The sequence below is a fragment of the Mustela erminea genome, chromosome 6 (assembly GCF_009829155.1).
Source record: "Mustela erminea isolate mMusErm1 chromosome 6, mMusErm1.Pri, whole genome shotgun sequence".
NCBI classification, from domain to species: Eukaryota; Metazoa; Chordata; class Mammalia; order Carnivora; family Mustelidae; genus Mustela; species Mustela erminea.
The window spans coordinates 90,749,032-90,763,795 of NC_045619.1; the positions used below are offsets into that span (position 1 = coordinate 90,749,032).

Sequence of the window (14,764 nt, forward strand, 5' to 3'; positions counted from 1 at the left end):
AATATTAACTTCATCCTCAAGCTTCCAATATTGTTTTTCATCTTTCTTGGACTTTTTTACATGGCTTAGATTTCCACTTACTTTTTGGATCTTATCACTACACTGATCTCAGCAGGAACTCTAGCTGCAGTTAGAAAATATTCCTAACCAACCCATTAGTCCACAGATACCACTACTCTCAGTATAGTCCCTATACACCACCTTTTAGAAAATAAAACATGCATTTACTCACTGAGGTTTATGACCAAAAAAAAAGTGATTAAGAATAGCTATTTAAAAAAAAATAGTTATAAATAACATTTGCTGTATGCTGTACTTTAAAACTACAGAAAAAATGGTAATGCTATTATGTAGAGTATTTGTGGAAAATATACAAAGGAAACAGAATATCTGAATAGCTTTTTGTTTATAATGCTTAACTGGAGAAATTAGAGTGGCAGTTGGTTAAAAAATAGGCCCTTTATTCCTTCTTCTTTTGGAAAACACCCACACAGTTTCAAAGCTAATTAATCCTTTCCCAGTGAACTTATCTACTATGTGAGAGTATGAGGTCAGTTGCAAGGCAAGGATTAATAGGGGTATAAGAAAATTTTAAGATTTGTGGGTATATTTATTTTCTTGATAGTGGTGAAGTTTTCATAGGTTACGGCATATCTTGAAACTTACCAAACTATATATTTTAAACATGTAAAATTTATTATAAATCAACTATACCTCAATAAAACAGAGTATCTAATTTAGACATCTAATTTGGCTTAAATAAATCCTCAACAAATATTTATTCAGCAAAGATATCATGCTGTGTGTCCTTCTTGTAGGGATTATATATATCCTAAAGTATCATAAAGAAACTGGTAGTTGCCAAAAACTTGCACAGGCATACAGAGAAGCTAGTACATAAAGTCCTTCATTTAGTGGAGCTTACAGTTTAGTGAGAATGCTAGACAATAAACACATAGCAAATAAAGAAATAACAAAATCTAAGGGTGGTTGTGAACAACAACAAAAATCTATTATGCATAAAATATCAAGCCAGTTAAGTGTTAGACAGTGATTAAGTAGTGGTTATCTTGATAGTATGATCAGGGAAACTTCCTTTGAGAAATGCCCAATTCTGAGATCTCAGTGACATGAAAGAGGTAGTCATGTGATGTTTAGAGAAAGAACAGCCATTGCAATGTCTTTGAGTTGACTTTGAGTGGGCTTTGAGTTGACTTTGCGTGGGCATAGGTGACAAAGAAATAGCAAAAGATCCATTCACACAAACCAAAATGAGTAAGAAAAATAGTGGTAGATAAATTCTAAGAGCAATGGAATGACAAGAAAGGCTTGGCGGGGGATTTCAATCTGCTTATATGCTCTTGGTTTCTTCTTCTTCTTCTTTTTTTAAGATTTTATTTATTTATTTGACAGAGAGAGAGGTCACAAGTAGGCAGGGATGCAGGCAGAGAGAGGGGGAAGCAGGCTCCCCGCTGAGCAAAGAGCCCAATGTGGGGCTCAATCCCAGGGTCCTGGGATCATGACCTGAGCCAAAGGCAGAGGCTTTAACCCACTGAGCCAGCCAGGCGCCCATTTGTTTCTTCTTTATAACCTGCTAGTTTGATTTATGTTTGTTGGGACAGAAAGCCAGGCATTCCTGAGTATTTTGAAGCAGACTAATGCTGATGACCCAAGGACCATTTCCCAGTGGGTCCTAAGCCTTTATATTCTCTGATTTAGCCATGGAAGGAGCTCATTTGAAACTAAGGAAGAACCAATTCACGTGTTTGAGGTAGGAGAGAGCTGGTAATGGCTGCACTGAACTACAGATGTATATAATCTCTTTATTGTTTTGTCTGTTACCTTTCATGTTTGCTTGTTGACACAACTGTGTACATATTATTTTTAAATAAAATGTTGATTGATCTAAACAAATACAGGTAAAAATTTCACAATATAAAGTTTAGCATATGTACCTATTTTCAGGCAGAAAATGTTACACCACACTCACAGAATAGAACATAAAGTAAAACAAATCACATTTTCTTCTGTTTTTCCATGATGCCCATTCCCAACTGTCATGGATTCAATGACAACAAATTCAACTTTCCTCCTAAATGCTTCTTAAACTAGCAAAGAGGTCCACCACAGAAGGAGGCAGAGGGTAAATATGAAAGTTATATACAATTCATTGTAGAGATGATTTTACTTTAGGAGAAGGTATTGATAACCAGGGAAAGTTGGGAAGTTGGGAAAGGTTTTCCAAACCGTTTTAGGTACAAATAAACCATTTTTTAAAAATTTTTTTTAATTTTTTTAATTTTTTTTAAGAAAAGAAACAGTTTCCTAGCAGTAAATCTTTTGAGTAAATATATCCTGTTTGGGTCAAGTATTTATTATTTGATCATTTATTATTTGATCACATATAGTATATATATTATTTTTCTGGGAATAGCACTTATCTTTATTATAAAAGGTTATCATTTTTTATTTTGCTGAAAGAAATTTAGTTGTTATAAATTTTTCTTCTTACATAAAAGTTCTCATTTTGTTCATCTTTTATTTAGTAGAAGATGATGTCACTTACTAATACATAAATATTTTTTATCTCATTTTTGGACTTGTTTAATCAATAAAGTATTTCTATTATGTGGGAATCATTTACAAAGTCTTCATTTTATCAAAAAAAATGATTGTTTAAACAATGGAAATTTCAGGGTTTTAATGGTCTTTAGTGAATGCAATTGCTTGAATACTTTCTAAGTTATAATTTTCAGTCTTAATAGCTAGGATCTCACACGGAAGATTAACAACAGTATCTCCAAATTATCTGACACTATCTATTTTCATGTAGAAATAGAATATCATTATTAATGATTCAAATACCCAAATTTATTTCAACTTTTGTCAATATTTCAATTTAGTGAGCTGTTTGGTCATAGTGGAAAGGTGTGCCCTAATATTTTTCTGCATATAAAATATGGTAAAGCTCATAATTTGTGCATAATTTTTTATGCCCTACATTTATTTATCTGTACTCAATATGAAGTAGTCAAGATAATACTTTCAGACATAGCTAGCCATTATTTCAGCTAATACTTAAATTTACATTCTTAATACATTAATCTAATTGTCAATAACAAAATAGAATTTTTAATAACACTGATAAGTGCATAGCATATTTTGCTTTTAAAATATATTTATATAGAGGTATTTAACAAAAGGAAAAATTATCTACAAAAGCACAAATTGATTGAAGTTATGTTAGGAACCCAGAAATTTTCTGGATATAATTCTAGACAATCAATGTCTTCCTAAGTTGGCAAAACTGCTCTTTTTTTGTATTAAATACTTCTGGAGTTTTCACCTTGATAAGAATATATGAAGTGTGGCTATTATTAACTTATTACTTTGGGAGCTTTCACCTTGATAAGAATATATTATGCATGACTATTACTAATTTATTACATAGTATGATATGAAAATATGTCAGCATATATAGTAAAATAGTAGTTAAAATGAAAAGAATTTTATTTTATTTTTTTAAAGATTTTATTTATTTATTTGAGAGAGAGACAGTGAGAGAGAGCATGAGAGGCGAGAAGGTCAGAGAGAGAAGCAGACTCCCTATGGAGTTGGGAGCCTGATGCGGGACTCGATCCCGGGACTCTGGGACCGTGACCTGAGCCGAAGGCAGTTGCTTAACCAACTGAGCCACCCAGGCGCCCCAAAAGAATTTTATTTTTTGAGTAGAAAAAGCATTCTTAGTAGTATTTCTTTGTGTCTGATGATGAAAAGTATTAAGGGAATATTCTGAAGAGCTGTATGGATAAGCTTAATTGGAACTTTCATTTACATAAAAACTATAGTCTTTAATAAACTAGGTCTATGCCTCTAAAAAAAGTCAAAAAGTATTTTACGTTAAAATTTTTACCAAATATGTACAATTTTCTGGACTCTGTATAAAAGATGTACCTTATTCTTATGGGTAATTTATTTATGTTGAAGCTGGACAGATAAAGTGTATATACTTGATATAACTAGAAAATAATTTGACTTTATGACCAAGTGTTATGTTGTGGTAAACTATAATAAAGAAGAGGAGAATCAATTATGGTTGATTGTGATTGTTAGATACAATTGTATGAAGAGCTGAGCTTGAGCTGACATTTAAGGAACTGTAATTTGCGGATGGGCAGTTCTTGCATATAGCAAAAAAGCACAATCAGTGAGATTATTTTGATTTAATGTTTTGCCAAGTACTGACTAATCCACATATCTACATTAAATGGTGATAGCATTTATTGAGCCCTTTCCATGATCAAAGAACTATAAGTAATATGAATTCCTAACACTTTTTTTGTCTTTTAGATTTTTTTAATTAACATATAATGTTTCAGGGGTACAGGTCTGTGTTTCATCTGTCTTACACAATTCACCACACTCACCACAGCACATAGCCTTGCCAGTGATTTCCTAACACTTCATTAAGAATTAAGGAAAAGGGGTGCCTGGGTGGCTGAGTTGGTTAAGCGTTTCCCTTTGGATTAGATGGTGATCTCAGGGTCTGGGGATGGAGTCCTGCCTCAGGCTCCCTGCTTAGCAGAGAGTCTGCTTCTCCCTCTCCTCTTGCGCCTACTTTCTTTCTCTCACTTGCTCACTCTGTCACTCTCAAATAAATAAATAAAATCTTTAAAAAAAAAAAAAAAGATGAAGAAGAAGAATTAAGAGAAAAATCATCAGGCCTGGAGCCAGGGTTCTGCTACTGCAAGGAGGGTACTGGGTGCAGGGAGGTGCCTGGGCCAGCCATTGCCACCTCACTAGGTGAGCACAGCCCTCTGGCAGAGCAGGGCCCCGGCAGCCGCAGCATCATGGGCCAGTGCAGCATCACTCCTCCAAGACTCTGCTGGTGTTTCTCAACCTTATCTTCTGGGGGGCAGGTGGCATTTTATGCTATGTGGGAGCCTATATCTTTACCACTTATGATGACTGTGACCATTTCTTTGAAAATGTGTATACTCTCTTGCCCATGGTAGTGACCATAGCTGTAAGAGCCCTGCTCTCCATTATGGACCTAACTGGCTGCTGTGCCACAATCCGAGAAAGCCACTGTGGACTTGCCATGTTTGTCATCATCCTATGCTTGCTTTTTGTCACAGAAGTTGCTGTGGTGGTTTTGGGATATGCTTACAGAGCAAAGGTGGAAAGTGAGGTTGATCGCAGCATTCAGAAAGTGTGTAAGACCTACAATGAACCGAACCTGATGCTGCTAGCCAGGCTCTTGATTAGGTACAGAGACAGCTTCACTGTTGTGGAATTCACAACTAGTCAGGCTGGGAAAACAGACTGGTTCAAAGAGACCAAAAACCAGAGTGTCCCTCTTAGCTGCAGTGGAGAGGCCCCCAGCAGCTGTAATGACAGTCTGGCCCACCCCTCTGACCTCTATGCTAAGGGATGTGGGGATCTAGTTGTGAAGAGGTTACCAGAAGTCATGATGCCTATTATCTGGGCAGCCCTGGCATTTGCAGCTATTCAGCTGCTGGGCATGTTGTGTGCCTGCATCATATTGTGCAGGAGTAGAGATCCTGCTTGTGAGCTTCTCCTCACCAACAAAAGCTCATCTACTGTGCGTAGTAGAAAACGCAAGCCTGAGCTTGTAAGTCCTGTTCTGATTTGGAAGATGAATTGAGCAGGTATACTCTGTTGGCAGCCTGAGTTTGTTTAATTAAAGCACACAGGTATTGGACAAAGCAGCTTGGCTCTTCAATGGGCCACCCTACTTCCCTACCCACCTAGGACTTTCCTTTCCTCTATTCTAGCTGACTCTCCATGTCCCTAAGTTTTTTAGTATAGCAGTACATGTTCTAATTTCAGAACCATTTGCAGTTTGAATAGTGTGGGAGAATCGAAGGGAGCCTAAGCTCCTTCCGCTACCTCCATGGAATAATGGCGCTGCTGCCAGGGTATCACCCAACCCTTTCAGTCTTCACGATGGAGAAGTCTTGGCCAAAGGTCTTTGCGGGGAGGAAAAGGAAGCTGCGGTTAAAGTTAACACCGGATGGTGCCCCTTGTCAGTGTCCTTTTAAATAACATATACTGTAGTGCAATAAGATAGCAACCGCACAAAATTGCTAAGATAGATTTTAGAATCATAAAAAAAGAGAGAAATCATTCTAAGTTTAGACCCTCTGTAGGTGCACAGAATATTTATTCTAATTGAAAAAATTGAAAGGAAAAAAAAATTAAAAAAACAAAAAGAAGAAAACAACCAAGTTCAATTTTAATTCTGTAGTTCATACCTTAATTTATATTTACTTTATTTGCTAATAAATTGAGAGTTAATATGGAAAGAACCAAGATGCCCTTCAACGGACGAATGGATAAGGAAGATGTGGTCCATATACACTATGAGAGTATTATGCCTCCATCAGAAAGGATGAATACCCAACTTTTGTATCAACATGGATGGGACTGGAAGAGATTATGCTGAGTGAAATAAGTCAAGCAGAGAGAGTCAATTATCATATGGTTTCACTTACTTGTGGAGCATAACAAATATCATGGAGGACAAGGGGTGTTAGAGAGGAGAAGGGAGTTGGGGTAAATTGGAAGGGGAGGTAAATCATGAGAGACTATGAACTCTGAAAAACAATCTGAGGGGTTTGAAGTGGCGGGGGTGTAGGAGGTTGGGGTACCAGGTGGTGGGTATTATAGAGGGCACAGATTGCATGGAGCACTGGCTGTGGTGAAAAATAATGAATACTGTTTTTCTGAAAACAAATAAATTTTAAAAAATAAATAAATAAATTGAGAGTTAAAAGTCTGATTTAAGAAATCTATTTAATCAAATAAAATCTACCCTCCAAAATTTGTTTTAGATTTGTCTATATGCATATGACACATAATATATATACACATATACAGAATATACACACGTACTCATAATAACTTAGAAGAAAAACAAAATAGAAAGATTAGGAAGGAAAAGATAAATTAATGAAAAAAATGGTGAGAGCAACTGAAAATGTTCCTAAGAAGCAAGGCCTTTGTTAATTATAACAAATTAATAATTTCCTTATTAAAATAAGGAAATGTGTTAATCACTTCATGTCATTATTAATTTCTGTCTTAATTTGTCTGAAGTTAGTGATGAGAAACCAGACATCAGTGGTAGAATTCATTCTCCTTGGACTGACAAATGATGCTGAACTTCAAGCTGTGCTTTTCCTTTTTCTGCTGCTAACTTACGTATTAAGCATCATGGGAAACTTGACGATCATCATTCTGACCCTGCTGGATTATCGACTCCAGACTCCTATGTATTTCTTCCTCCGGAATTTTTCTGTTTTGGAAATATCTTTTACCTCTGTCTTTGTCCCCAAAATGCTAGTCAATATTGGAACTGGAGATAAGACTATCTCCTTTGCTGGTTGTTTCACTCAGTACTTTTTTGCCATTCTTCTGGGAGCAACTGAATTTTATCTTTTAGCTGCCATGTCCTATGATCGCTACGTTGCCATTTGTAAACCCCTACATTATACAACTATAATGAGCAGGAGACTCTGCATTCAACTTGTCCTGTGTTCCTGGTTCTCTGGTTTTTTGGTTGTCATTGTGCCACATGTAATGACTCTCCAGCTGCCTTTCTGTGCATCCAACGTCATCAATCATTATTGCTGTGACTATACTGTGCTGTTGCATCTGTCTTGTTCAGACACCCATTTCATAGAAATGATAGAGTTTATCTCTGGTGGAATCACCCTCCTCTTCACCTTGGTATTAGTGATTCTTTCCTACATGTACATAATCAGGACAATTCTCAGAATGCCCTCTGTTCAACAAAGAAAAAAAGCTTTTTCTACGTGTTTCTCTCATATGATTGTGGTCTCACTTTCTTATGGAAGTTGTATCTTTATGTACATAAATCCTTCTGTTGAGGATGCAGAAACTTTTAATAAGGGAGTGGCTGTCTTAAATACCTCAGTTGCTCCTCTGTTGAACCCTTTCATCTATACCCTGAGGAACAAGCAAGTGAAAATAGCCTTCAAAGATATGGTCAGCAAGATAACAGTGTTTTCAAGAAGGTGAAACTAACTGAGGTTCATAACAATAATAAATAATAAATAAAGGTTTGAAAGACTGTCGATGTACATTATTATAACATTAAAGTGTTTGTTGTTATAGATTATCAATACTGTTCACTGAGCACCAAAACAGTAAAACTATTTATTTAATGAAACCTGTTGTGTCATCACTTTATTTCTTAAAATTTGACAGGCCTCTAAATATGTATATGTGTGTGTGTGTGTCCTCTAACACTTTTGTGCTACTTTTCTTTATTCATACCTTACTTTTAAAGAAAAGATTTGGGAGAATTGTGAATATGACTTGTAATAGTGTGTTTTTTACAACAGAGCTTTTCTTATCTTATCCACTGCCCTACAGTGTTCAATCTCTGTATTTGGTAATTGACTAATCAAAGAAATACTCATGGGAAATCTACTTTAGTTTGCTAATAACAGTTTAAATAATATATTAGTGAATTAACACAAAGTTAATTTTCAAGTTATATTATTCAGATTTAAATTTAGTGTTTCCACAATAATCAGTTACTGAGAACTTAGGCTACTCAATGTTTGAGATAAAGAAAATTCTGAAGAAGGGAAAATCAATATATGTTTGCTTTCTAACTGATAGGAAAATGATTAATAATGATTTATACACACTTTAACTCGAGTGAATCTAAGCAAGAGGTAAAGGAATGAGTATAATTTAGGTTAATTAGCACTATACCGTTATAGCAAATTCATACAAATTTAGTGTTGTGCCTAGTCATTGTTCTGGTTCTCTTTTAGAAGCATATGGAATAAAGCTATATTAATGGTATCTACGGTGTTAATAGTTTTGCAAGCTTAAATCATATTCTATCTAAATTTCATACTAAATTTTAAATTTTCATAATCTAATATCCTCAGGCAGAATATCCATCACAAGCTGATATTTTCTGAACATTTCCTGTCTATATTAATTTTTCAGGAAGTATGGGCTAGACTCATAGTATGGGTAATTTTAAAATTTAAAGAAGCCAAAAAAAATAAAGAAGCTACAGATGTTTCTACTTTAATCTCTTCAATGTATAGATGAAGAAAATTGAGTCCTAGAGATATTAACAAACTTTCATTAAAGCATATAGTTAAGTTTGCACTCTTGAAGTCTTTACTCATCCATCTAGTAATGCAAAATCTACTAAGTTGCAGATACTAAAAGAGAACCCTGGGAAACCATGGAGGAGAAAGATGATTGAAAATGTAGAACTTGTTAAGTCATATATACCTTGCCATAATTTCATCGGAAAAAACATCTAAATGCCAGGCACATAGCTGATGTTAACAAGTGAGTAAGTTTGATACTTTTTTAGTTTTTTAGATTGACGGGTAACTGACTCATTAATTCCCTTGATTATTTGTTTTCTACATCATAAGTAGTACATCAATCATAGTTCCCCAAAACATTAAGTCACATTATTTTGGTTGTTCAATTTCAAAAGAAGATCAAACAATAATATGTAGCTGAACATTATTTGCCAGAGGTAATTATTTTTAAAACAGATAAAGACCTGTACCCCTGGGGATAAAAATATTTGTTTATAAAAAATAAAAAATTAATATAAAAAAAAATTCCATTAATCCTTGATTTAATTAAAATACAAACGTAAATCAACACACCAACCAACCAAAAATCTAGGAATATTATGCTGAAGTAGATGAAAATCTGCAGAAGATAGGAAAAAAAAGTTAATCAGATAGAGGAATCATGACATCCAAAGGAATAATAGGGACTAATAATTGAGTCTCTTAAATTAATTAGAATCTGAGTTGAGTTCAGGCTGGGTTACAGGTTTTCTTGCTGCTTTGTTTTTCTTTGTCTTTTTTTCTTTATTTATTTTTACAATTTTATGCAACTTAATTTATGCAAAATAAAGTGCATCCAATAAAGTTTACAACTTGAGATTTGATACATGTACACACCTCTGAAACGATTACAAAAATCAAAATAGTGAACTTCAAAAGTTTCTTTAAGCATTCTGCAATATATCTCTAGAGGCTTTTAATGTTTCAACTTGGCCAGGCTGAGTTATTCTTCTAGGATTTCCCTTCCCAGTTTGTTTCCTGTTACAGTGGGTCACTAGAGAGATTATTTGGGGTATTTGGAGAATGGAGTAATTGGCTAATTGTGGTTTATGGACTCACATACGATTTATGGAAATCATTTTACCCAAGGGGGAAAAAAAGGAAAAGAATAGAAAATTATTGAAATATATAGAGAAAGATATGTGTGTATGTGTGTGTGTGAAAGAGAGAGAGAGAGAGATAGAAAGAGAGACTGAGAGAGAGAGAAAGCCAGAAGAGACAGCAAGAGAGAGAGGGAGATTATTTTGTGCATATAAAATCAATTATCTATTTCAAGACAATTTGATTCCAAAGTAGACCATATGGAAAAACTATAAGAAGCATCTTTCAAGTATGGAGCTTTCCAGATTTTTAAGTGTCATGTCAAATATATAAAATGACAAGGCGCAGTGATAAACTACAATACCAGCTAATGGAATCAGCTTGAAAGTCTCTTATTTATTCAATCTCTATGCTCAACCCCAAAACTGAAGCCCTCACCATTTTGGTATGCACATAAACCACTCTTTATTAACAACTGATTGGAGAGTGTTGGTAGTGGATACACATAGCCTCTGGAATCAAGCAAAAGTGAATTTGAATTCTATCTTAGCCATGTGATGGGTCTAACTTCCTATACCTCTTTGAAATGTATTTTTTTTTACAAGATAAAATCAGAATAATTTACAAGTTTTCATGTTTTTTTTTAAAAATCTGGAATATACTTATGCTTATTTTATACTTTCAAATTTGCCTAAAAATATCTCAAAATTAAAAAATAGTAATTACCATATTATAGATGTAAAATCTAAGGAACACAGTTAGCTCCAAAATGAATAAGCAGCAGCTTGTAAAGCATCAAATGTGATCTCTCCAGGTTGCATTTTATTCTTTTTTTTTCTGTATTTCTATTATTTATTTAGAGAGTAAATAATAATGATCATAATAATCATAATAAATTTCTCTTTCTATTTGTACATGCTTAGCTCTGGCAATATCTTTATTTTTTATTATTATTATGTTCAGTTAGCCAACATTTCATACATCATTAGTTTTTGATGTGTTCAACCATTCATTAGTTGCATATAACACCCAGTGTTCATCACAACACATGCCCTCCTAAATACCCATCACCTGGTTACCCCATCCTCCTACCCGTCTCCCTTGTAACCCTCACTTTGTTTCCTGTAGTCCAGAGTCTCTCATGGCTTGTCTTTCTCACTGCTTTCATTCCATTCAGGTTTCCCTCCCTTCCCCTAATGTCTTCCATGCTATATCCTATGTTCCACATATGAGTGAAACAATATAGTTGTCTTTCTCTGCTGGACTTATTTCACTTAATCCCCTCCAGTTCCATCCATGTCAGTATAAATGGTAGGTGTCCATCTTTTCTGATGGTTGAGCAATATTCCATTTTATATATGGGCCACATCTTCTATCTGACTATTGTGTATATTTCTTCTATGAACATTGGGGTATATATACCCCTTCTTTTCACTACATCTGTATTTCTTCAGTAATACCTTGTAGTGTAATTGCTGGGTCGAAGGGTAGCTGTATTTTTGAGGAACCTCCATACTGTTTTCCAGAGTAGCTGTACCAGCTTACATTCCCACCAGCAGTGTAACAGGGTTCCCCTTTCTCTACACCCTGGCCAATAACTGTTGTTTCCTGTCTTGTTAATTTTTGCCATTCTAACTGGTGTGAGGTGGTGTCTTTTTGTGATTTTGATTAGTATCTCCTGGATGGCTGGTGATGTTGAACCTTTTTTCATGTGTCTGTTAGCCATTTGTATGTCTCCTTTGGAGAAGTGTCTCTTGATGTCTTCTGCCCATTTCTTGATTGGATTATTTGTTTTTTGGATGTTGGGTTTGAGAAGTTCTTTATATATCTTGGATACCAGCCCTTTATCTGTAATGCCATTTGCAAATACCTTCTCCCATTCCATGGCTTGCCTCTTAGTTTTGTTGACTGTTTCCTTTGCTGTGCCGAGCTTTTTATCTTGATGAGATCCCAAAAGTCCATTTTTGCTTTTGTTTCCCTTGTCTTTAGAGATGTGTCTTGAAAGAAGTTGTGGTGGCCAATGTCAAAGTCTTCTCCTCTAGGATATTGATGGATTGCTGTCTCACATAGAGGTATTTCATCCTTTTGGAGTTTATCTTCAGTATGGTGTAAGAGAATGGTCCAATTTTACTATTCTGAATATGGCTGTCCTATTTTCCCAACACAATTTATTGAAGAGACTGTCTTCTTTCCATTGGATATTCTTTCCTGATTTGTTGAAGATTAGTTGAACATAGAGTTGAGGGTTGATGTCTGGGTTCTCTATTGTGTTCCATTGATCCATGTGTCTGTTACTGTGCCAATCATGCTGCCTTGAGGATCCCAGCTTTGTAATATAGTTTGAAGTCAGGCATTGTGATGCCCCCAGCTTTGGTTTTCTTTTTCAACATTCCCCTGGCAATTCAGGGTCTTTTCTGGTTCCATACAAATTTTAGGATTATTTGTTCCAGCTCTGTTAAAAACATCAATGGTATTTTGATATCAGGGATTGCACTGAAAATGTAGATTGCTCTGGGCAGCAGAGACTTTTTAACAATGTTTATTCTTCCAATCCATGAGCATGGAATAGTTACCCACCCTTTTGTGTCATCCTCAGTTTCTTTCATAAGTGTTTTGTAGTTTCTAGAATACAGATCCTTTACCTCTTTGGTTAGATTTATTCCTTGGTATCCTATGGTTTCTGTTGCTATTATAGATGGAATTGATTCCCTAATTTCTCTTTCTACAGTTACATTGTTAGTATATGGAAAAGCAACTGACTTCTGTGCGTTGTTTTGTATCCTGCCACGTTGCTGAATTGCTGTATGAGTTCTAGTATTTGGGGGTGGAGTCCTTTGGGTTTTCCACATAAAGTGTCATGTCATCTGTGAAGAGAGAGAGTTTCACTTCTTCTTTGCTAATTTGAATGCCTTTTATTTCATTCCATTGTTTAATTGCTGAGGCTAGGACTTCCAGTACTATGTTGAACAAAGGTGGCGAGAGAGGGCATCCTTGTCATCTTCCTGACCTTAGGGGAAAAGTGCTCAGTTTTTCCCCATCAGCTTATCTTATAGATCATTGATTTGATCTTCTTCCTCAATTACCCTGTTAGAGTATCCAGTTTAGAGTGCATCTCATTCATGGCATTTTTAAGTTTGGCCTGATTAAATCTCATTTCTGCCTATAGAGATTCTATATTGTCACTAATGCTTTTTTCAAGTCTAGCTATTGACTTCATGATTGCTATCCTAAGTTCTATCTCACACCTTGTTTATATCCATATCAATTAGTTCTATGGCAGAGGACAATGTCTCTGGTTCTTTTCTTTGTTGAGGGTTCCTCCTCCTAGTCATTCTGCCAAGGGGTGGTTGAGCAAATGAACAGAATCCAAAATATCAACCATGACACAAGTAAAATGCACCTTAGAAAAAATCTGAGGTGATGATAAGCTACCACAGATATGCAAACAAAGCCAAGACGATCCAAATAAATAAAAAAAGTGTGTGTAGGAGCACCTGGGTGGCTCAGTGGGTTAAGCCTCTGCCTTTGGTGCAGGTCATGATCCCAGGGTCCTGAGATCAAGCCCCAAATCAGGCTCTCTACTCTCTGTCTCTGCCTGCCTCTCTGCCTACTTGTGATTTCTGTCAGATAACTAAATTTAAAAAAAAAAAAAAGTGTGTGTGGTGGGGAGAGATTATAATTTCTCAGGGTGGACAAAGCAGGGTGATCTACCTGTTCCTGCTTGATTTTTGTTCTGTGTGTTAGAAGACACTACATCTAAAACTTGCAAAGAAATAAGAATACCTATATCAATTGGATAGCTATACGTAGAAGTATGAAACGCGACGATTCTCTTCTACCATACAGAAAGATAAACTCAAAATGGATAAAAGACCTCAACATGAGACAGGAATCCATTAGAATCCTAGAGGAGAACATAGGCAGTAACCTCTTCGAAATTAGCCACAGCAACTTCTTTCAAGATATGTCTCCAAAGGCAAAGGAAACAAAAGCAAAAATGAACTTTTGGGACTTCATCAAAATCAAAAGCTTCTGCACAGCAAAGGAAACAGTCAACAGAACAAAGAGGCAACCCATGGAATGGGAGAAGATATTTGCAAATGACAGTACAGACAAAAGGCTGATATCCAGCATCTGTAAAGAACTTCTCAAACTCAACCCACACAAAATAGATAATCATGTCCAAAAATGGGCAGAAGACATGAACAGACACTTTTCCAATGAAGACATACAAATGGCTATCAAACACATGAAACAATATTCATCATCACTAGCCATCAGGGAGATTCAAATTAAAACCACATTGAGATACCCCCTATACACCAGTTAGAATGGCCAAAATTAACAAGAGTGGAAACAACATGTGTTGGTGAGGATGTGGAGAAAGAGGAACCCTCTTACACTGTTGGTGGGAATGCAAGTTGGTGCAGCCACTTTGGAGAACAGTGTGGAGATTCCTCAAGAAATTAAAAATAGAGATTCCCTATGACCCTGCAATTGCACTACTGGGTATTTACCCCAAAGATACAGATGTATTGAAAAGAAGAGCTATC

The 14,764-nt window shown here is 35.6% G+C and overlaps 2 protein-coding genes across 2 annotated transcripts; both read left to right on the top strand.

The window, feature by feature from the left end:
- Positions 1-4,850: 4,850 nt before the first annotated feature.
- On the top strand, positions 4,851-5,668 carry LOC116593575 (tetraspanin-3-like). Its single transcript, XM_032347866.1, is given in 2 exon segments — positions 4,851-4,869; positions 4,872-5,668. Coding segments are annotated over 2 exon segments (816 nt in total).
- A 1,460-nt stretch (positions 5,669-7,128) lies between these two features.
- Positions 7,129-8,067, top strand: LOC116592460 (olfactory receptor 2AP1-like). Its single transcript, XM_032345654.1, has one exon. It carries the CDS (start codon positions 7,129-7,131, stop codon positions 8,065-8,067), a length of 939 nt encoding a protein of 312 aa, XP_032201545.1.
- The last annotated feature ends 6,697 nt before the right edge of the window (positions 8,068-14,764 follow it).

Bases quoted from the DNA above. Each gene is read 5' to 3' on its own strand.
- LOC116592460 (XM_032345654.1), top strand. From the start codon at position 7,129: ATGAGAAACCAGACATCAGTGGTAGAATTCATTCTCCTTGGACTGACA.